Here is a 23,326-nt window from a genome sequence, read left to right as displayed (position 1 = left end):
TTGGCGAACGTGGTGCCACTGTTTAAGAAAAGTGATAAGGACAAGCCAGGGAACTACAGACCAGTGAGACTGACGTCAGGGAACTACTGACCAGTGAGACTGCATGTTGTTGCAGGGAATCCTGAGGGACAGGATGAACATGTATTTAAAAAGGCAAAGACTGATTAGGGATAGTCAATGTGTCTTTGTGTGTGGAAAATGATGTCTCATTAACTTGATTGAATTTTTTGCAGAAGTAACAAAGAGGATTGATGAGAGCAGAGCGGTGGACGTGATCTATATGGACTTCAGTAAGGCATTCGATAAGGTTCCTCATTGGAAACTGTTTAGCAAGGTTAGATTTCACTGGAGTACAGGAAGAACTAGCCAGTTGGATACAGAACTAGCTAAAGGTAGAAGACAGAGGCTGGTGGTGGAGTGTTGTTTTTCAGATTGGAGGCATGTGACCAGTGGAGTGTCACAAGGATCGGTGCTGGGTCCACTACTTTTTGTCATTTATATAAATGATTTGCGTGTGAGTATAAGAGGTAGTTAGCAAATTTGCTGATGACACCAAAATTGGAGGTGTACTGGACAGCGAAGAAGGTTACCTCAGATTACAAGAGGATCTTGATCATATGGGCCAATGGGCTGAGGAGTGGCAGATGGAGTTTAATTTAGATAAATGTGAGATGCTGCATTTTGGGAAGGTAAATCTTAGCAGGGCTAATATTCTTAATGGTGAGGTCCAATGGAGTGTTGCTGATCAAAGAAACCTTGTTCCTTGAAAGTAGAGGAACAGGTAGGTAGGTTAGTGAAGAAAGCATTTGGTATGCTTTCCTTAATTGGTCAGAACATTGAGTACAGGAGTTGCAAGGTCATGTTGCATCTGTACAGGACATTGGTTAGGCGACTTTTGGAATATTGCGTGCAATTCTGTTCCCCTTCATATTGGTAGGATGTTGTGAATCTTGAAAGTGTTCTAAGAAGATTTACAAGGATGTTGCCAAGGTTGGAGGGTTTGAGCTATAGCTGGTGGTTGAATGTGCTATGACTATTTTCCCTGGAATGTTGGAGACTGAGGGGTGACCTTAAAGAGCTGAAAATGTGTTGCTGGAACAGCGCAGCAGGTCAGACAGCATCCAGGGAACAGGAGAATCGACATTTCGGGCATAAGCCCTCCTTCAGGAATGAGGAAAGTGTGTCCAGCAGGCTAAGATAAAAGGTAGGGAGGAGGGACTTGGGGGAGGGGCGTTGGAAATGTGATAGGTGGAAAAAGGTCAAGGTGAGGGTGATAGGTCAGAGTGGGGTGGGGGCGGAGAGGTCAGGAAGAAGATTGCACGTTAGGAAGGCGGTGCTGAGTTTGAGGGATTTGACTGAGACAAGGTGAGGGGAGGGGTAATGAGGAAACTGGTGAAATCCGAGTTCATCCCTTGTGGTTGGAGGGTTCCTAGGCGGAAGATGAGGTGCTCTTCCTCCAACCGTCGTGTTGTTGTGGTCTGGCGATGGAGGAGTCCAAAGACCTGCATATCCTTGGTGGAGTGGGAGGGAGAGTTGAAGTGTTGAGCCACAGGGTGGTTGGGTTGGTTGGTCCGGGTGTCCCAGAGGTGTTCTCTGAAATGCTCCGCAAGTAGGCGGCCTGTCTCCCCAATATGGAGGAGGCCACATCGGGTGCAGCGGATGCAATAGATGATGTGTGTGGAATTTATGGCGGATATGGAAGTTTCCTTTGGGGCCTTGGAGGGAAGTGAGGGGTGAGTGGTGGGCGCAAGTCTTGCACATCCTGCGGTTGCAGGGGAAGGTGCCGGGAGTGGAGGTTGGGTTGGTAAGGGGTGTGGATCTGACGAGGGAGTCACTGAGGGAATGGTCTTTACGGAATGCTGATAGGGGAGGGGAGGGAAATATATCCTTGGTGGTGGGGTCCGTTTGGAGGTGGCGGAAATGACAGCGGATGATACACTGTACATGGAGGTTGGTGGGGTGGTAGGTGAGGACCAGTGGGGTTCTGTCCTGGTGGCGGTTGGGGGGGCGGGGCTCAAGGGCGGAGGAGCGGAAGTGGAAGAGATGCGGTGGAGGGCACCATCGACCACATCGGGGGGGGAATTGCGGTCCTTGAAGAAGGCCATCTGGGTTGTACGTTTTTGGAACTGGTCCTCCTGGGAGCAGATGCGGCGGAGACAAAGGAATTGGGAGAATGGGATGGCATTTTTACAGGGGGCAGGGTGGGAGGAGGTGTAGTCCAGGTCCAGGTTACAGTCCTATGCAACTGTAACATGACCTGCCAACGTTTGGACTCAACAGCTGATCCAATGAAGGAAAGCATGCTTTATGTTGCCTTGACCAGTTTACTGACCTGCGTTGCCACCTTCAGGAAACAATGGACCCAGGTCTCACTGTATGTCAATTTTCCCCAGGACTTTTCAGTTTACTGTATTGTTGCTCTTGAACTGGATCTTCCAAAATGCATCGCCTCGCATTTGCCCAGTCTGAACTCCATCTGCCATTTCTGTGCCCATCTCTCCAATCTATTTATATTCTGCTGCATTCTCTGACATTCCCCTTCACTATCTGCTACTCCACCAATCTTGGTGTCATCTGCAAACTTGCTAATCAGGCAACCGATACCTTCCTCCAAATCATTGACATATATCACAAACAACAGTGGTCCCAGCACAGATCGCTGTTGCATACCACTGGTCATAGGTCTCCATTTTGAGAAATCCCCTTCCCCTACTACTCTCTGTCTCCTGTTGGCCAGCCAGTTCTCTATCCATCTAGATAAAACATCCTGGACCCCATGCGGCATCACCTTCTCCATCAGCCTACCCTGGAGAACCTAATAAAACACCTTACTCAAGTCCCTCAGTATCTTCTCCAGAAGCTTCCCTACCACTGATCTGAGGCTCGCCAGTCTATAAATACCTGGATAATTCCCGCTATCCTTCTTAAACAAGGAGACAGCATTAGCAATGCTCCAGTACTCCGGGACCTCACCCATATACAAGGGTCCTGCAAAGATATTTGTTAAAGCCCCAGTTATTTCCTCACTCACATCCCTCAGTAACCTGTGGTAGATCTCATCCAGACCTCGGAGCTTGTCTACATTTCTACCTTTTAGAATATCCAAAACTTCCTCCCTCTTTATGTCGACCTGACCTAGAGTACGCAAAGATCTATCCCTAACCTCAACATCCATCATGTCCCTCTCCTTGGTGAATACAGATGCAAAGTACTCGCTAAGAATCTCACCCATTTTCTCTGACTCCATGCATAACTTTCTTCCTTTGTCCTGTGTGGGCCAAACAGTTCTCGAGTTACCCTCTTGTTGCTTATATATGAAAGTCTTTGGGATTTTCCTCAACCCTGTTTGCTAAAGATATCTCATGACCACTTTTAGCCCTCTTAATTCCTCAATATTTACTGTGAAATGTGGTCCGTGTAAAGAAAATGAACTCATGCGAGTGGGAACTTAGACCTTTTCAAACTGTTTTGTGCCAAAAAATGTTTGAAATCTGCCTCAGTGCAAATAAAAAGCAAGAGAAGAAACATCTTGGGAAGAGTAATTTTCAGCCACTGTCCCCCCAAAGTACTTCTGAGGTAGAATATAGTGAGGGCTTGTAACAGGGGCACAATTTTAACGATAGATGTTTTGAACATGCAAATTGACTCAATTAATCAACTTGACAGTGATATCCTTGAATAAAAATTTATGGAGTGTATGAGAGATTATTTCTGAGAGCAGGATGGCATGGAACCAACCAGAGAATGGGCTAATTTAGATTTGATATTATGTAACAAGGAAGGATTGGTGGATGAGCTTTGCCCTGGAAGGAGTAAACACAACATGCTGAAGTTTCACATTCATATTGAAAAAGTGAAGACTCAGTCATACATGAGAGATTTAGTGTTAGGCAATGGTAATTATACTGGCCTAAGGAAGGATTTCGCCTGGGTGGACTGGGGGGTGGGTGAGGGTGGGAGAAAAGAATAGTCAAAGATGAAGAAATTTGGCAAATAATTAGGGAGATACTGAAGACCGAACAGGAGTTGCATGACGGAAAAAAAAAATCATCCATATCTTGATAAGGAAGTCAAGGATAACATGAAGGCAAATCCTAGTGCATATCATACTGCACATGTTAGTCACACTATGGAGGATTGGGCAAGTCAGTGGCCTCATGGTGTTATAACTGAATTCTTATGTGATAAGCCCAGATAATGTTCTGGTGACCTGGGTCCAAATCCTGCCACAGCAAGTAGGGGAGCTTGAATTCTAATCTGGAATTAAGAGACTGATAGTGGTTATGAATCGATTGCCAAGAAAAACCCACCTGGTTCACTAATGTCCTTTGGGTAAGGAAACTGTCATCCTTACTATAGATTCACCACTCTCAGGCTGAAGGCCATTCTGACCGGACGGGCCACCTGAAAGAATAATCTTACGAGGGCAATAATAAATTTACCATGGAGTTACAAAAATGAACAATTATTAAAGCATGCTGTGAAATGGACCCCAGCTTTGACTAAAATCTCTGTGCTAATCCACATGCTGCAGAATCCATACAGGCTGCAGATACCCACAGATGGTTTGCAAATAAACCTGAAACTACAGATCCTGTAATACTCACCTGAAGTTGGACCTGAATGGGACAATGGAATGTTGCCCTTGAGCCTGATTGATCAGGGTAAATGAACCTTTTCAATCCATTGACAGATCCTCCTTACCTTCCCAAAAGGGCATGAAGACTTGGAAGGATAAGAATCACCACAAAACTCCAGTGCAGTAACTGGAGAATAACCAGGGAAAGAGAAGACACCTCCAAGATCATCAGAAGAACAAGAAGACATCACCAAGTCGATCCCAGTCAACTTCTAGTGGGGTGGTTTGTGATCATCCAAAGTTAAGTTAAAGCATAAGATAATGTGTAGCATTTATCATTGCGTTATAATATGTTTTATTGTTCTAATATTAATTGTGTTCAAAAAACAAATATTGTTTGTAAGAGTTAACTCAGTTCTTTTGCTGAATATAAGATTTCAATCACACTGTGCCCCAGAAACAACACCTTCCTAATTGCTGACTCAACCTGCAAGTTTATCCAGAGACAATCCTGAACTGGAACTCACAGCTCTCTTTGCACTTCAGACTTCTGATTTTTCTCTCCACTTATAAAGTAGTCTATGCCTGTCTTCTTCCTACTAATGTGCATCACCTCGCACTTTCCCAAGTTGTATTCCATCTGCCACTTCTTTGCCCACTCTCTTAAGTTATTCAGTTTTTCATCTATTATTTGTTCCACACGACTATCTCTCCAGCGTCATTTTCCAGTGCCCCAATATCCACTTCTGCTTATCTTTTGCCCTTTATATGTCTAAAGAAACTCTTTATATCACTGGATAGCTTAACCTCATACTTAATCTTCTCCGTCCTTATTTCTTATTTTGTTGCCATCTGTTCATCTTTTAAGCTTCCAAATCTTCTGGTTTCGCACTGCTATTTGCTATGTTATCTACTTTCTATTTTTCTTTTACCAGTCATCCATGGTTGCCTCATCCTCGCTGTACAATGCATCTTTTACCTCGGGATAAATCTCTGATGTGACTCCTAAATTGCTCCGAGAAACTCCCGCCATTATTGTTCCACTGTCTTTCCTGCTCGGCTCCTCTCCCAGTCAATTCTATCCAGCTCCTCCCTTATGTCTTTGAAGGTGTCTTTAGTTAGCTGTAATATTAACTCCGATTCTACTTTCTCCCTCTCAAATTGAAGAGTAGGTTCAATCATAGTATGATCACTGCCTCTAAAGGTTCCTTCACCTTAAGCTTCCTTATCAAGTCTGCCTCACTGCACAGCTCTAAATCCAGTATTGCCCGTTCCCTCGTTGCCTGCACCATAAGCTGCTCCAAAAAGCCATCTTGTAGACATTCCACAAATTCCTTTCCTTGCAAACCACTACTACTGATTTTCCCAGTCCACCTGCATATTGAAATCCCCCCAGTCACTGTAACTTTGCCTTTCCTACATATCGTTTCTATCTCCTCATCTATCATGCGCCCCAGCTTCTGACCACGATTTGTTGACCTGTACATAACTCCAACCACGGGTTTTCACCTTTACGGTTCTTCAATTCTACCCACACACATTCCACACCATCTGACTCTACTTTAAGTAATGGAACTGAGTGATGCGACTGCAAAACACTGTAGCATTGTCTCAAATTTATAGTTTAGACATGAAGTAACAATATTTCATTGTCAATTACTTTGGTAATATGGCCACAGTGTATTTATTTGGCCAAATATTCTGTCTTTATTATGGAAGAATGCAAACTTCAGCGTGGGTTTCCTCTGGGTGCTCCGGTTTCCTCCCACAGTCCAAAAATGTGCAGGTTAGATGAATTGGCCAAGCTAAATTGCCCGTAATGTTAGGTGAAGGGGTAAATGTAGGAGAATGGGTCTGGGTGAGTTGCGCTTTGGCAGGTCGGTGTGGACTTGTTGGGCCAAAGGGCCTGTCTTCACACTGTAACTAATCTAAAAAAAACTTGAAACTGTTCGAGAAGGAAGATATGAAGAGGACATGAGTCGAGAAGGAGATTAAGGTGGGTCAAGTGAACAGGCAAATATTGGTGTATAGTAGGAAAAATGTGTCTGTGCTAAAATATATTGGCGGGTTGAATGGAAACGTAGTGTATTATTTCAGTGGAGAGATTGGCTTTAGGCACAGAGGAACTGTGCATTTGGATTACAAAATAAAAATTTTACGTGTACATCAAATTTTTAGGGAGGTAAGACAAATGTTGAAACTTTCTGAAACAGAATACATTTAAAAGTTGGGATGATTTTGTACAGATTTACAAGGTAGTGGTGTAACCACATCGAGAGAACGATGGCCACAATGATATGAAATGCAATCCAGAGAAGATTCACTCAGCTGACTCCTGGGAGGAGCATTTATTTCAGAAGGAAATCTTGAAATGACTGGCTCTGGATTTGCTGGGGTTTAGGCGAACAACATGTGGACTTGCTTAACCTCAAAATAATCAATCGAATGGAGAAGGAAGAGGTGTCAGTATTGAATTTCAGAATTTCGGCCTAGGGTGACTGAAAATACAGCCATTCGTGTTGATTGGAGTCACATTTCGCAGCAGTGGAGGTTTATAAAATCTTAACGGTCATGGATAGGGTGAGCAGTCAGGATTTTTTTTCCCCCAAGGTAGGGGCGTCTAAAACTAGAAGGCATTGGTAAAAAGTGAGAGAGCAAAGATTTTGAAGAGGCCTCAGGGGCATCTTTTCATGCAGAGTGTAGAGCATTATGGAATGAGCTATCAGAGGAAGTGATGGAGACTGGTATAACTACAACATTTAAAAGACATCTGGATACTGTCAGATCTGCTGAACTTTTCCAGCAATTTCTGTTTGTGTTAATAATAAGATGCATTCATTTTAACTCAGGTATTCTGAATATATTCAACATTTTATTTTTAAATCACGCAGTGATATATGAACACATCTCCAAATCAACTCGGCCCATTTTCTGCTAAGGGTGTGTGTATGGCAGTAGAAATACTGCACTTACATGGAACAGAGAATGTGATGGAGTCATAGTTTGGACAATGTGCAAGGAGACCTCACATGGTCCAGTTTGGGAAAGGATTCAACTCAGAGAGGGAGAAAATGTAATCTGCCTAAGGAGGAACGGCCTGTTGAACTCTCTCGCAGTCATTGATGCTCTTCAGAGCAATGTTAGATAAAAGAAAATCTCTGTCGTCTTTGCCACTCTTTTTTTTTATAAAATCCCCACAGTGTGAAAACAAGGCCTTTGGCCTCCCCAGACCCATTCTCCCACCCTATATATACCCCTGACAAATGCAGCTAAACTAGAAATCCTGAACACTATGGATAACTTAACATGACCAATCCACATAACCGACATATCTTTGGACTGCCAGAGGAACCTGGAGCACCCTTTACAACCCCACGCAGCCATGGGGAGAATGTCTGTGTGAATTGCACTTTGCACAGTCATCCAAGGCTAGAACAGAACCCAAGTCCCTGGCATTGTGAGGCAGCAGTGCTAACCACTGAGCCACCTTCATGCAGGACTCCTGACCAGAAATCGTTGGAATCTTTAATTGATAATTAGATTACTTTACAGTGTGGAAACAGGCCCTTCGGGCCAACAAGTCCACACCGACCCGCCAAAGCGCAACCCACCCATACCCCTACACATCTACCCCTTACCTAACACTACGGGCAATTTAGCATGGCCAATTCACCTGACCTGCACATCTTTGGACTGTGGGAGGAAACCGGAGCACCCGGAGGAAACCCACGCAGACACGGGGAGAACGTGCAAACTCCACACAGTCAGTCGCCTGAGGCGGGAATTGAACCCGGGTCTCTGGCGCTGCGAGGCAGCAGTACTAACCACTGTGCCACCGTGCCGCCCGAATGTGAACAGCTGGAGCACAAGCACCGCTCCCTGCCTCAGCAACCATCCTCTGTTAAAAAAAGTGTGTTTTTCAATTTATATATTTTTTGGATCTGGGTGTCACCAGCATTTATTGCCTGTCCCTAGTTGCCATTGAGAAGGTGGTGCTCAGCTGCCTTGTTGAACCACTGCAGTCGTGAGTTGGGAAGATGGTGTCTGAGAATCTTTGGTGTATCTTTTCAGTGCAGCTTGTCAATAGTGCACACTGCTGCTGCTGAGCGTTGATTGTGCAACATTGTGGATGAAGTGACAGTCAAACTGGCTGCTTTGTCCTGGATGGTATCATGCTTCTTGAGTATTGTTGGGGATGCATTCATCTAGGCAAATGGGGAGTATTCGATCACACTTCTGTAGATAATGGAAGTGAGGAGGTGAGTTACTCGCTGCAGAGTTCCTAGCTTCTGACCTGCTTTTGTGTTTATGTGAGTTTCTGAGCAATGATTACTCCCCCCCAGGATTTTGGTATTGGGGGATTGATAGTGGTGGTACCACCATTGAATGTCAAGGGACAGTGGTTAGATTGTATTTTAGTGGTGATGTTCACGGTCTGGCATTTGTGTTGCGTGAATATTACTTGCCACTTGTCAGCCTGGATACCATCCAGATCTTGTCACATTTGGACTCTTCAGTATCTGAGGAGCCACAAATGTTGCTGAACATTGTGCAATCATTGGCAAACATTCCCACTTCTCACCTTTTAATAGAGGGAAAGTCATTGATGGAGCAGTCCTGAAGATGTTTGGGCCTAGGCCACTGCCCGAGGGACACTTAGGAACTTGTCCTGGAGCTGCGTTGATTAATCTTTATCAACCATGAACATCTTTCTACGTGTCAGGTATGATTCTAATCAGCGGGGAGTTTGCCCTGGATACACATTGATTCCCCTTTTGCTAACACCCCTTGATGCCACAGTTGGTCGAAGGCAGCCCTGCTTTAAAGGGCTGTCACTCTTACCCCACCTCTGCAATTCAGCTCTTTTGTCCATGTTTGAACCAAGGTAATGAGATCAGGAGCTGAGTGACCCTGGGGCAGCCCAGTCTGGGCGTCACTGAGCAGGTTGTTGCTGAGCAGGTGCTTCTTGAAAGCACTGACACCTTCCATCACTTTACGGATGATTGAGAGTAGACTGATGGGGTGATAATTGGCTGGAATGCATGTGTTCTGCTTTTTATGTATCGGAGATACTTGGGAATTTTCCATGTAATCAGGGAATTGTCGTTGTTGTAACGGTATTGGAGCAGCTTGGCTCGGGCAGTGACAAGTTCTGGAGCATATGTTATTAGTACTATTGCATCCAGTGTCTCTGGATATCACGTGGACTGAATCGAATTGGTTGATGGCTGGTTAGTGAATTGATGTGGACCACTATAGGGGGCTGAGATGGATCATCCACTCAGCATTTCTGACTGAAGATTGTTGCGAATGCATCATCCTTATCTTATGCACTGAAGCGCTGGGCTTTTCCATTGTTAAGGATGGGGATATTTGAAGAATCTCTTCCTCCAGTGAATTGTTTAATTTTCCCCACAATTTCTCGACTAGATGTGGAAGGATTGCAGAGCTGTTGCTTGTGGGATCACTTAGCTCTGTCTATCGCTTATTGCTTATGTTGTTTGGTGCACAAGTAGTCCTGTTTGGTGGCTTCGTCAGGCTTACACCTCATTTTCAGGTATTCCCAGTGCTGCTCCTGCCATCCTGCACACTCCGTTGAACCAAGGTTGATCCTCTGGCTTGATGGCAACTGGTGCGAGGGGGATATGCCAGGCCATGAAGTGGTGCGGGAGTACAATTCTGCTGCAATTGATGACCCAATACACCTTATGGACATCCATACTTGAGCTGCTAGATCTGTTTGACCTCTGTTCTATTTAGCACCGTATTTGTACCACCCAAAATGGTGGAGGTTATTCTCAATGTGCAGGTGTGACTTTGTCTCCACAATGACTATGCGGTGGTCACTCTTACTGATACTCTCATGGACAGATACTTCTGCAACTGGCAGATTAGTAAGGATGAGGTCAGGTATGTTTGTTTTCTCTCTTGTTGGTTCCTTCACCATCTGCCGCAGACCCAGTCTAGCTGTTATATCCTTTAGTACCCGAGCAGCTCGATCAGTAATGCTGCGGCTGAGCTACTCTTGGTGGTGAACATTGAAATACTTCACCCAGAGTACATCTTCATCCTTGCCACCCTCAGTGCTTCCTCCAAGTGTTGTTCAGCATGGAGGCGTACTGATTCATCAGTTGAAAGAGGCTGGTACATGATAATCAGCAGGAGGTTTCCTTTCCCATGTGTAAACTAACGCCATGAGACTTCATGGGATTCTGAGTCACTGTTGAGGACTGCCAGAGCAATTTTCTTCCAACTATATCCCATTGTGCCGCCGCTTCTGCTGTGTCTGTCCTGTTGGTGAGATAGGAGATATCCGGGGAAGGTGGTGGGGTGTCTGGAACATAGTCATACTCACAGAATCATACCTTACAGACAATGTCAGGCTGTTGCTTGTCGAGTCTGTTGATTTCAATTCACTGTTTCCTGCCAGCTGTCCCATTCTGGAAACATGTCCATACATTAGCCCCAATCCACTCAGATTTGAATTTGCAAACTGGTCTTGGTGCTTTATCAAAATGTTTCTGCTCCAAAGGAAACAATCCAAGCTTATCCAGCTTCTCTCCCTGTGCCATCCCAGATCCTGGTGAATCTCCTCTGCACCCTCTCCAGTACAATCACGTCCTTCCTGTAATGTGGCTCCCAGAATTACACGCAGTACTCCATATTGGCCTAACCAAAGCCCTGTATAGCTCTTATAATCTACGCCCTGATTAATAAATGCTACACCCATGGTCCACTTCTTAACTAGACTTATGCCCGAAACATCGATTCTCTTGTTCCCTGGATGCTGCCTGACCTGCTGCGCTGTTCCAGCAACACATTTTCAGCTCTGATCTCCAGCATCTGCAGACCTCACTTTCTTCTCAAAGATTTTAACCTACTGCGAATCCTCTTACAAGGATGCCTTCCTTGAAGAAGCTCTCTTAAAAAAACAAAAGAAGGGCTTATGCCTGAAACGTCGATTTTCTTGTTCCCTGGATGCTGCCTGACCTGCTGCGCTGTTCCAGCAACACATTTTCAGCCCACTTCTTAACTAACCTATTACCCTGTCCAGTCACATTCAGGGATGAATGGAGAAACACCCTCTGAGCTTCCTAGTGTGCTGTCATTCATTGAGTACTCCCCTGTCTGCTTCCTTCTTCCAAAGTGCATCACCTCATATTTATCAGGGTTACATTCTAACTGGAATTAACCTGCTCATCTGACCAATCCATCTGTATCGTTCTGTAACATAAGTCCTTCCTCCTCAATGCCAACCAACCAGGCAAACACAAACTTACTTATCATAACCCCCAACTAAATAAGCGACCTCCTCAAACTAATTCAAATTCGTTAAAGTTTTGATGTCCCTCTGATAAAGTCATGATGATTGTCCCTGATCAAACCTTGCCATTCTGATTGGAGTTCAATTTTCTCCTTCCTTATTTTCTCCAGTAGTTTTCCTAACAGTGTTCTAATACTCACTTGTTTATAGTTCCCTGGAATATCTCTCCCACCCTTACTGTGAAGTGGAATCACATTAACTGTTCTCCAGTACGCTGGCACCTCGCCTATGGTCATATTCTAATTAAAATTTTCAGTCAGGGTCTTTCCTCCCTTGTTTCCAACAGCAGCCTGTGATACAACTCATTTAGACCTGGCAATCAGTCCAATTTTCTTCCAGCCAAAGCCTCAAATTCCTGCTAGCATTTTACATCAATCTGCTCAAGAGCTTCCCCATCCATCTTCTCGAATTCTGTCCCTGCATCCTCCTTCTGCCTAGTAAAACAGTTGTGAAGCTCTCATGTCACAATCTTTCAACGTTCTCGAGCTTCATACACAGATTTCCCCTTTGGTTTCTGATAGACACTAACTGTTCACTGATTATTCTGTTCTATTTGTTGACCGTGAAGAATATCATGGGATTCTCCCTAATTGTGCCTGCGTGCACTTCTCCATGTCCCTCTGTTATTACGTTTCTAAGTTTTTAAGATTCACTACGATCACCTCTCATTATTTGAAATTCGAAATCACAGGCTGAGTTTCCCAATCAGCCAATCTTGCCATCCTAGGGATTAATCTGGAGTATGCCTTTTGCAGTTTCTCTGTACTCAGTATATTATTTCTTAGATGGGGACTCCAAAACAGTACTCAGTTTTGTCTCAGCAACACGCTATGCAAAGGGTGCATGACATCTTCTATATTCCAATTACATTCACATGAATGTAAACCTAATTTTTGCTTTCCCATTTGCATATGTCCTTCCCAATGCCTTTTGCTTTAACTTTTCTTAAGATATTAGTGTGTGAGTTCTTAAAGAAAATCCACCTGAATATCCAACTATACGTTATCCATTGGTTCCTCATTGATTATGTCTACAAGAACCATCTTCAACCCATTCCCAAAAAAATGTTTGCCACTTATGGTTATCTTTTCATCGATGCATTATCGTACTTTTGTCATTAGCTTTTATATATCTAGTAGCATGTTCTTTGCAATCGAGTCCAACAGACACTCGACTGCAGATGACAAGTTACCTGGTCTGTAGTTCACCATTCTCCATCTTCATCCGTACTTAAACTGGCGGATTTGACCTTGTTTTTATTGTTGTTACATACATTTATAGAAGCTTTTTAGCAGTATTTATGTTGTTTTTTTGTTGGCATGCTTTTTCTCTTTTTGATTTTTTTCTCAGTTTCTTTGTCCTCCTTTGCTGGGTACTACATTACTCTGAATCCATTGGCTTACTACAATACTTGGCATTTTTCTAAGCTGCTTCCTTTGATCTAATAGGTAAATGAGGCGGGGGGGATGTGAAAGTGATAGGTCGGAGAGCAGGGTCGAGTGGATAGTTGGAAAGGAAGATTCAAGAGGGCGGTGCCGAGTTGGAAGATTGGACTGGGGTATGGTGGGAGATGGGGGAATGGGGAAACTGGCAAAATCCAAATTGATCCCCTATGGTTGGAGGGTCCCATGGCGGACGATGAGGCAGACTTCCTCCATGCATCAGGTGGTTAGGGTTTGGTGATGGAGGAGGCCCAGGACCTGCATGTCCTTGATGGTTTGGTAGGGGGAGTGTTCAGCGACAAGGTGGTGAAGTTGGTCAGTGTGACTGTACCAGAGTGTGTCTCTTAAAAGATCCACAAGTTGATTTCCTGTCTCGTCGATGTTGAGGAGACCGCATGGGGTTGAATGGATGCAGTAGATGAAGCGTTCTGTCTCCCTTCATCACCTATCACTTTCAACCCCTCCTTCATCTACCTGTCACATTCCTGGCTATGTCCCCCATCACACACTCCTCCCATTTATCTCTCAGCCCCCTTGGACCATAAGCCTCATTCCTGATGAAAGGCTTTGGATTTGGATGTTGTTGGTTGGCAGTGGGGACAGTGTTTTGAAACGTGTAGTGTAGCAAGGGGACGGCCTTTAAGATATATTCATTTCTTTCTACATGGAGACCGATGATGAAGGAATGGTCTCACTGCGTCTGAGGCTGTGGCTGCTGCGAGGACAGTGGGTGTTCACCAACAAAATGTACTGCGCATGGGCGCACTGTAACATTAATGGATTGAGATGTCATTCAGTTCCCCTCCATCTCCTCAATGACGTGGGGACCTGCAGAGCCATGTACATCATTGGGAAAATTACTGGGAAATCAAGGATACATTCGGCAGATCCCTGCTGAGGGAGAAAACATTATATTCAGCTCATCCAACATATATATCCTCCGTCTCCGAATGGTGACATTGATGTCGAGATATTGGGAAGTGATGGATATGTCACCCAGTCCTGCCTGGAAAGTTCTGGATCTAGATGTCACAACTCCCCCTTTGAAAAAAAATGAACAATCAATATACAAAGGTGACATCATTTTAAACTCCTTATTCTTACTGTTTCAGTAGACTATAATACATATATATTGTATTGACACTAAAAATGAAATTGTGAATATTTTCATACTATTACAGTCAGTTTACTCCGGCCACAGAACGCCTCTGTCTTTCTTCATCCAAGTCTCGACAACTTGGCAGCAAGTACGGTTTCTCATCCTGTCACCTGTATAACTTCCAAATTGAATGGCATCAATAATAACCACTATCTGAGTAGCCCGGAAGTTTTCTCCCTAAATTTCCCCAAAAACGTTTAGGAGTTATGATCATATGTAAATTTGTCTCGGGCACGTTGTAACGCCAACACCATGCTCAAGGCCTCCTTCCCAATCGTGAAATATTCCTGTTGATGGTTTCACCGGACACTCCAACCACACATTACATAATGGAGCAAATCTCATCTCTCCAATAGTCATTCGGAATGACATGTCTCCTCATGTCTCAGCTTGCAAGATTTACATGCTTAATGCTGAAACCCCTTTACCTGCTACTCCTGGCCTATGCCAATAAACCTTACTCTCACAGGTATATATTTTAAGATCTCGCACATTCTTCTCCATCCCTCACAGAAGCCAAACTTTGATTTATGGACCACCTGCTAATCATTAGCCATTTCAGCTTCTAAGCTTGCCATTTTAATTGTCTGCTCTTCCACACAAGTTCTCACGACTGCAGAAAGTGAATTTTTGAACTCCTCCCAGGTAAGAATCTCTTTAAGATTCTTACCTGGGAGGTTGCTTTGTTTTTAATACTCTTATCCACCATTCAAAATTACTTTGTTTGATTCTTTCAATCCCAATGTACATTTAACCAGATTCCTAAAATGCTGTCTGTCGGCTTCTGGCACAACTCACGTGCACTTCAGATGGCTTTCCTCACCACCTCATACTTGCCAGGTACCTCTTCCGACAGGGATGCAAATACCTCACTCCTTACATCTACCAGCTTTGTTTGGATCAACTAAATCCAGTGTATCCGTTTAGCCACTTTCTCAAATGAAATTAAAAAGGCTTTCCATCCTTCTCATTAAATTTAGTCAATGCCTGGATGTATTTAAACAGATCCCCATCAGGCTACCATAATGTTTCTCATCCTCACTATCGTCCTCATTCAGCTCACTGTCTACCTTAATCTCCACCCTGCAAAGTCGAATTTCCTCTCAAATTATTTACTTTTGAAGTTGAAACTCTCTCCCTTCCTGTTCTTCTTTCTTTTTCTGTCTTTCTTCTTCCTCTCCTTTTCTTTTAATTCTACTTGAAAGCATATTTCAAATTGTTTTAATTCCTTTTTGTGTTCAAGCTTTCTCATCTGCCATTGAATTCCAGCCATTTGCAAAGATTCTGATGATGAATTTAAATGCCAAGCTGTAGCTCTAATCATCTCCTTTTCTCACAGACAAACACAAATGCAAATCCAGCTTGTCTGCCAATTCTAAAAACTTTGCCTTGCTCACCTTTTGTAAAACCTCCAACTTCACTTCTTCCACATCCAGAGAACTCTTAGAAACAGAAAGAACCATTACTACACAAAGCACTGTTCAAAAAATTCTACACTCGGAACAAAAGACACTAACAACTACCAAACGCCGTGTTTGAGCCCAACAATCTCCCTGTGCACATTCTCCCGGTCCCTGTGTGGGTTTCCTCTGGGTGCCCAGTTTTCCTCCCACAGCCCAAAGATGTGCAGTTTAGGTGAATTGGCCATGTTAAATTGCCCAGACTGTTCAGGGATGTGCAGGTTAGGTGCATTAGTCAGGGGTAAGTATGGAATAATAGGGTAGGGAAACGGGTCTTGGTGGATTGGGTGGACTTGTTGGGCCAAATGGTCTGTTTCCACACTATAGGGATTCTGAGCCTGAACCCAATTTGGAAATATCGGTTTCAAAACGGACAAGAGTCCCCTTTTTGCAATGGACCAGACCAGACTGCCTTAAAAACCACTCAACTTAAAGCAAAACACAGTTTATTTAAACACTCTAATAAAAAATACATGCAAAAAGAAGAGGAATGTAGACTAACTTAACTACTGGAAATCTTAACAGACTAATAGACATAGTACCTTCTACTAATGAACTGTTCCAATGTACGATCATCCCATAATCTCATCCCTTGGCAAAAAGACACATCCAAGGCCAGTCATGCATGCATGCAGTTCTCCAATCCAGGGGGAAACAGCATCAGGACAGATCTCAGAGAGATTAGCGCTCGGGATCATTTGCTGAAGCATGAAACCCTGCTCCCACCCCAGGCACCCCAGCCATTCAGCAGGAATCGGACTTTTGCCCAAAACATTGACTTTCCTGCTCATCGGATGCTGCCTGACATGCTGTGCTTTTCCAGACCACACTCTCGACTCTAATCTCGAGCATCTGCAGTACTCACTTTCGCCTACTCACTAGGTTCAGCCACTTCTGTAATACTGCCTTGAATTCTGTTCTCCCTGCTATAGAAAATATGTTGTCAAACATGAAAGGGTGCAGTAAAGATTTACAAGTATGTTACTGATGTTGAGGTAGCGGGTGAGGTTGAGCTACACGGAGAGTGTGAATAGGCAGGGGCTATGTTCCCTTGAATGTTGAGTCTGAGGAGTGACATTACTGAGGTTTATCGCAGTGAATCCCACTGCTCCAGGGTGAGCAACGTCAAAGACCAGGGCAATAGACAGGAGAGTTAATCATGTTATAACTAGACAATTACTCATGGGACAAGTTGCCAAAATATGCAAGTAGACTGAAGAATGGGACTAGCCAGAGGATTCAGAATTTGGAGGGTCCAATCACAAGAATGAGAACAAAAATAAAGTCATTGCCATATCGACTGGAATGATTAGTTATATCACATTCTCAATCTACCTCAAAGAACCAGCCGTGACACCATAAATCCGGAGGTATCTGTTCAGCATGAAGCACGTGCAGAACAGGCTCGTGTACTGCTGAACACAACCATGCAATTGCTTCAGCGTGGAACACTGGACGGACCATAGCAGTGCATTGATCTATAAACCCAGATCAGAAATGTTTTCAGCATGGAGCACTGTACAGACCGGGCTGGTGTACTGTACAATGAAAGCCACAATCTAAGGAGCAGGAGAATCGATGTTTCGGGCATAAGGGATGCCCGAAACGTCGGTTCTCCTGCTTCTTGGATGCTGCCTGACCTGCTGCGTTTTTCCAGCAACACATTTTTCAGCTCTGATCTCCAGCATCTGCAGTCCTCACTTTCTCCAAGCCATAATCTACCCAGAGTGGAAACGTATGCAGCCCACAGCAGTGCATTGATCTATAAACCCAGATAAGACATGTGACCGGGTGTGGAACTGTGTCCACCACCCCAGTACATTGCTCATTAACACTGTGTTAGATCACTGTCCAGCGTGGGGAAACTTGCAGCCCATGCTGGGAGTAACAGAATGTGCAGCTCCCATCCATGTACAGCTCCATACCTAAACTGTGCCATTATAAGGGGTACTATGGGTGTGAACATGACTGCCAGAGAGCAATCGCCTGGGAATCAGTTTAAATACCAACAAATGGGAGGAGTTTGGGGTAAGACAGAGAGGGCGAAATTAAGAGACAATGCCATGGATGAATGTGTTCCCAGGTTCCAGAATTTTGAAATGTAAACTTTTCAACAGTATCCTGCAACATAAGCCAGTGTTTCCAGGAATGATGGGTGAACGGGATATTGCTGTGAGGTCAGATGATGGAGAGTATTAGATGAGCAATTGTTCTGCAGCTTTGTAACTTGGAGAAGAGTCATCACAGACTTCTATTCATTGGGCTGAATATAACAAAAACTTGTCTCAGTGACATTTTCATTGAGTGTGACAGAGTGATTGTCTGCATGGGGTCGTGTTAGTTTCCTGGTACTATCTTATTGAACACACCTCATTAACTACCCACCCCACCCCGTGGTGTCCCTCTTATTCAATGCCAGCCCAATTCCCCCACCCATCATGGCTGGGAGGTACTCACCATCGCCCAGATATCCCTGGATAATACATGACCCCTAGCACTGGTGCCATCTTTAAAAGGCCAATGGGCACACGGTTCTGCTTTCTCAGTTCAGAGCTGTCCTGCACAATTTACCCCGACCATGGTAGATAAGTGGCAAAATATTCAATGGTTTGTCGACAGGGGCAAGGAAGTCCTAGTTGATGGGCTAGTACAGAGGAGGACCATTCTCTTCCCAGAGAGGGTCACACCACTATACACACTGAACATGGTCTGAGCTCACCATCCACCTCAGGGCAGTATCTGCTGTCTGAAGAAATGTCCAGCTATACAGGACAAGCATTCCCCGTTCTGTCAGGATAAGGGTCACTGTATTCTCTCTGTTCCCTCACAGTCACTGTGTATCTGTTATAGCACCAACCCCCGACCAAGGCTCATGCTCCAAGACTCTCACTGCATCGCTTTCTCTGTCTCTCTGTCTCTCCGTCCACTACACCCCCTATTGCATGGACACATCACTGTGGACTGACTCCCTCCAGACACCTCATCATGTCCACCCTCCCCACCTACACTAGCACTAAGAGCAAGGCCACCCACTCCCACCCTCCCTTCCTCCCATTCCAGGAGAAACAGCCTGGAATAGGACAGAAAGGGCCAAGTTGGTTGGTGGAGTGCCTGATATCCGTTCCCTCCGCCCGCCTTGTAGGGAGGACCCTGGTACAAGCCAGAGAGGAAAGGAAACCTCGTGTGGAGATTCTGAACCATCCACGTCCCACCGACCGCGTAAAGAGCAATGTTCAGTGAAGGGCAATTCTCACTTTAAACCCACTGGCAGCTCCGTTTCCCCCCGGCACAACTTAGAAGCTTGGCTCTGAAACGCAGTCTGAAAAGCAGTTTTCTACCACCCTCTGCCTCCGACCTTCACTCTAAGTTTGAAGTCGATTGGCTAGCTTATCTTGGATCCATTTATGATCTAAACTTACTATCTTGTCTGTCATGTGAAATCCTGTTGAATGTCTTGCTGAAGGCTGTATGGACAGCATTTCCTACTCTGCCTTCATTAAACTTATTTGTCACTTCTCCAAAAACCGCAATCAATTTTGTTAAAAATGATTTCCCATGCACAAAACCATATTGACTATTCATAATCAGTAGTTGCATCTGCAATTGCATGCAAATTAGATTAGATTACATTACATTACAGCGTGGAAACAGGCCCTTTGGCCCAACAAGTCCACACTGACCCGCCGAAGCGCAACCCACCCATACCTCTACATTTACCCCTTACCTAACACTACGGGCAATTTAGCATGGCGAATTCACCTGACCTGCACATCTTTGGGCTGTGGGAGGAAACCGGAGCACCCGGAGAAAACCCACGCAGACACGGGGAGAACGTGCAAACTCCACACAGTCAGTCGCCTGAGGCGCTGTGAGGCAGCAGTGCTAACCACTGTGCCACCGTGCCGCCCACAAATCCTATCCCTCTCAATCCTCTCCAACAACGTGCCCACTAATGACATCAGGCTCTCTGATCTATAGTTCAGGTCACTATTCCCTTTCCTCGTCCCATGCTTCAACTGCTCACTGCAAATGCTAATGCAAACGGGTTGGTGATTTGACCAACAATATAGGTCTCAGACTGGGTTAGGGTTAGAAACAAGTCAGGCAGGATTCTTTAATCAGCTAAAATTATCAAATTTATGACCCAAAGTTACTCAAACTACGTTAGAAAGATGAATAACAGTTTGCATTTTACAAATCTGAGCACCGATGTTTCTCTTTCTAAAAGTACTGACACATGCACACGTTTGATGGCCAACAGAACAACAACATCTCGGCAGAGCGTTAATTTGGAAGAACTGTGCCAAAATATTAATTGAACTCACGATGAAAGGGAACTTTAGTGATTGTTCCAAATATCATTCAGCTTATGGAGCTATTCTGTTCTTAAAAGCTACTGGTAATGGGATCACTTCCTGGAAAACGTGGATTTAGCTGAATTGCCTTTACTTCAGGCAGTGGGGCGATTCCAGTGAATCCTCAACAGGAATCCTCCATGAGTGGCAAAGATGATTGAGGAGTTTTCAACTCACACACATTGCTGGGAAGAGGAACACGGAGAGAGAGGGAGCAACAGGCTGTTCCTTCTTAGGAAGAATGCATTTTCTCCCTCTCTGAGTTGAATCACACAATAACATTATCCAGCACTAAACATGACCGAATGAGGTCTCTTTGGACAGTGTCTGAACGGTACGACTCCATTGCATTCCCTTCTCCATGTAGGTACATCATTGCTGATGTCATATGCAGAGCCAATATTTTCATAACAAACAGCTCCATTAGATTTGAACATATGTCTACATGTTCCGGTATACTTTTAAAGTACAACTTTTAATATCTTCACAATATCTGTATTTAAATGAATATATCTTCGTCGTAACTTACTTCCCCAGTCTTATTCTCTGATACAAGATTAAATATTCATCAGATTATTCACCAGCTCAAAATCTTATATGGTCAATAAGAACATTTCTCATTGTCAGGCCTAAACATTTAATCATACATATCATAATGCCTTCATCCCAAGAATGAGTAAAGAGAAACATCTTTGAAAAGTTTCAAAAGCAATTTGTTTTTCACTTCAGTGACTTACAACTTACACACAGTATATCAGATGTCGTCTCAGCAACGGCCTGTGCAGATGCAGTAAAACATCTTTAAGATCAGACCCAATAGTCTTTGCAAGAAAAAAGTATCATTGCATTTATTTTCCAAATCACCTGCTGCATCTACAGACTAACTAGATGTGATTTATGTCCCAGGACACACGAATCCCTTTGTACCACCAAGTCATGCATTCTGCCTCCAGTTACATAATTTACTGTTGTTTTATGCTTCCTCCAAAATACAAACTTCTCATCACCCACATTGTGCATTTTGTTTTTGCTGAAAGTTTGCTCACGACCTTCCCCTGTCTGGATCCCATTGCAGACACCGTGTCTCGACTTGACATCTTATTGAATAACTATTCTGCTATATGAGTCCATTCAACTCCTTCATCCAAATCAATAATCTGGATTGTAAACTGTTGATGACCTCACACTGATCCTGAGGAATTCCAACAGTGACAGCTTTCCAACCTAAAAATAGTAATTATCTCTATTGTGTGTTTCCTGGTAGCTAACCAGGGCTCCCTTGTTCGTGTGCACCTGTCCAGAAAGGTTGCATGGCCTCCTGCTATGCTGTGTAGCTGATTGTCGATTTGTTTCTGATCTCAGTGATCCTCCTTCCAGCCATTTGTTGTCAGATGATCAGGCGTAGTTCGTACCGTCAATGATCCTGATCCCTGAGAGTTTAAAAGATGAGCACAGAATATTGACTAAGATTTAGGGGGATCGCTACCCGGTCAAAAATGTGGTCTTTCAGATGCAGCAATAGAACCATTCTGCAATGTCAGTCATGTGCTCAATTTTCACCAGACACTGAGGAAGAGGGGAGATTTCCTATTAACCTGATTAACATGCATCCCCCTAACAAGACAACCAATAATCTTAATCATTAATTTCATTTTTGGCTGTTGTGTTGTGTTGAAAAATTGTCACAGTCACTACACATTAAAATAAACTATTGTCTTTTAGAGGTAACCTTATAGATGTTTACAAAATCATGAGGGGCATGGATAGTGTAAATAGGCAAGGTATTTTTTCCTGGGGTACGGGAGTGCAGAACTAGGGGCTATAGATTTAAGGTGAGAGGGGAAAGATATCAAAGTGACCTAATGGGCAACTTGTTCACACAGAGTATGTTGTGTGTATGGAATGAGCTGCCAGAGAGAGTGATGGAGGATGGTGTGATTATAATATTTAACGTCATCCAGATGGGTATATGGAAAGGAATGATTCAGAGGGATATGGGCGAAATGCTGGCAAATGAGATTAAATTACTGTCGGACATCTGGTTGGCATGGATGAGTTGGATCAAAGAGTCCTTTTCCCTGATGTATTTCTCTATTACACTATGACTGAATCCTTCATTCTATTCCTGCATATCTCCTTGGAGGGGCAGAATGGGCTCCTCTTGCCTCATTGCAATGATACTGACTGGCTGAATGGGGTCTTCCTCTCCCTCTGTAATAGCCTGCAGTGAGAGAACAACACATGAGGTAGAAGCTCCAGCCGGCTGCTCAATTTATAAAGATCATGGCTGGTCTGTTTGCAGCTGAAAACTCTTTTCCTGTCTATTCCCAATAAACACTGACTCCCCTGTCCAAGGTCAGTCAAGGTCAGCCTTGAATATCTTCAATGACCCAGTCTTCACTGTTCCCTGGGGATGAGAATACCACAGACAGCACAAACCTAAGGAGATAAGAACATCCTTATCTCCATCTTCAATGGGGGAACATCTAAATTTAAAAGTTTATGAACTTCACAGCAAGTTTTTTTTAGACATGTGGGCACAACAAATAGGAAAGAAATGGACCATTCAGCCCCGGCCTACTCAGCCTCTCCATAAATCTCAGAACCCGCAACCCTGGCAGTGCCTTTGCAAATCTTTTCTGAATACTTTCAGGTTTCACCCATCCTTCCTCTATGATCGAAACCGTAATTGCACGAACTATTCAAAAGTGTTCTAACTAATGTTCTGTACAGCCGCAATATGACCTCCCAAATCTTATGTTCAATGCACTGACCAACAGCGGCAAGCATATCAAAAACCTTCACTATCTGATATACCTGCAATTCCACTTTCCAAATATTATGAACCTGTACCCCAAGGTCTCTTTGTTGAGCAATACTCTCTAGGAACTGAACTTTAAATGTATAAGCCAAGCCTTGATTTTCCTTTCCAAAATGCAGTACTTCACATTTATCTAAATTAAGCTCTATCTGCCACTCCTCAGCCCATTGGTCCATCTGATTAAGA

At 44.0% G+C, this 23,326-nt stretch overlaps 1 protein-coding gene and 1 long non-coding RNA gene across 9 annotated transcripts in view; one reads left to right on the top strand and one right to left on the bottom strand.

Annotated features, from left to right (window-relative positions):
- Positions 1-5,055, top strand: part of LOC148139810 (uncharacterized) — a 259,572-nt gene extending 254,517 nt beyond the window's left edge. Inside the window, exon 5 of the long non-coding RNA XR_015753511.1 lies at positions 4,716-5,055. This is a non-coding gene — a long non-coding RNA (uncharacterized LOC148139810). The remainder of the gene's footprint in view (positions 1-4,715) is intronic.
- A 4,534-nt stretch (positions 5,056-9,589) lies between these two features.
- LOC148139809 (uncharacterized) overlaps positions 9,590-23,326 on the bottom strand; it is a 76,763-nt gene continuing 63,026 nt past the window's right edge. For 4 of the 8 annotated variants that reach the window (XR_015753509.1, XM_087980670.1, XM_087980675.1 and 1 more), the window contains one exon: positions 9,590-14,386. Coding sequence is in view for 2 of the 8 variants with exons in the window: in XM_087980676.1 (XP_087836802.1) it covers positions 14,368-14,386 (19 nt within the window). In the remaining 6 variants the exon portion in view is untranslated. Of the gene's footprint in view, positions 14,387-15,901; positions 15,947-20,904; positions 21,750-23,326 lie in introns of those variants that run through there. The other 4 variants (XR_015753508.1, XR_015753506.1, XR_015753507.1 and 1 more) reach the window with 2 other exon arrangements.

This window comes from Chiloscyllium plagiosum, unplaced genomic scaffold (genome assembly GCF_037043375.1).
Source record: "Chiloscyllium plagiosum isolate Xiang-an unplaced genomic scaffold, Cpla_swu_hap1 HiC_scaffold_37, whole genome shotgun sequence".
Taxonomy (NCBI): Eukaryota; Metazoa; Chordata; class Chondrichthyes; order Orectolobiformes; family Hemiscylliidae; genus Chiloscyllium; species Chiloscyllium plagiosum.
This window is presented reverse-complemented; position numbering and strand designations above follow the sequence as displayed.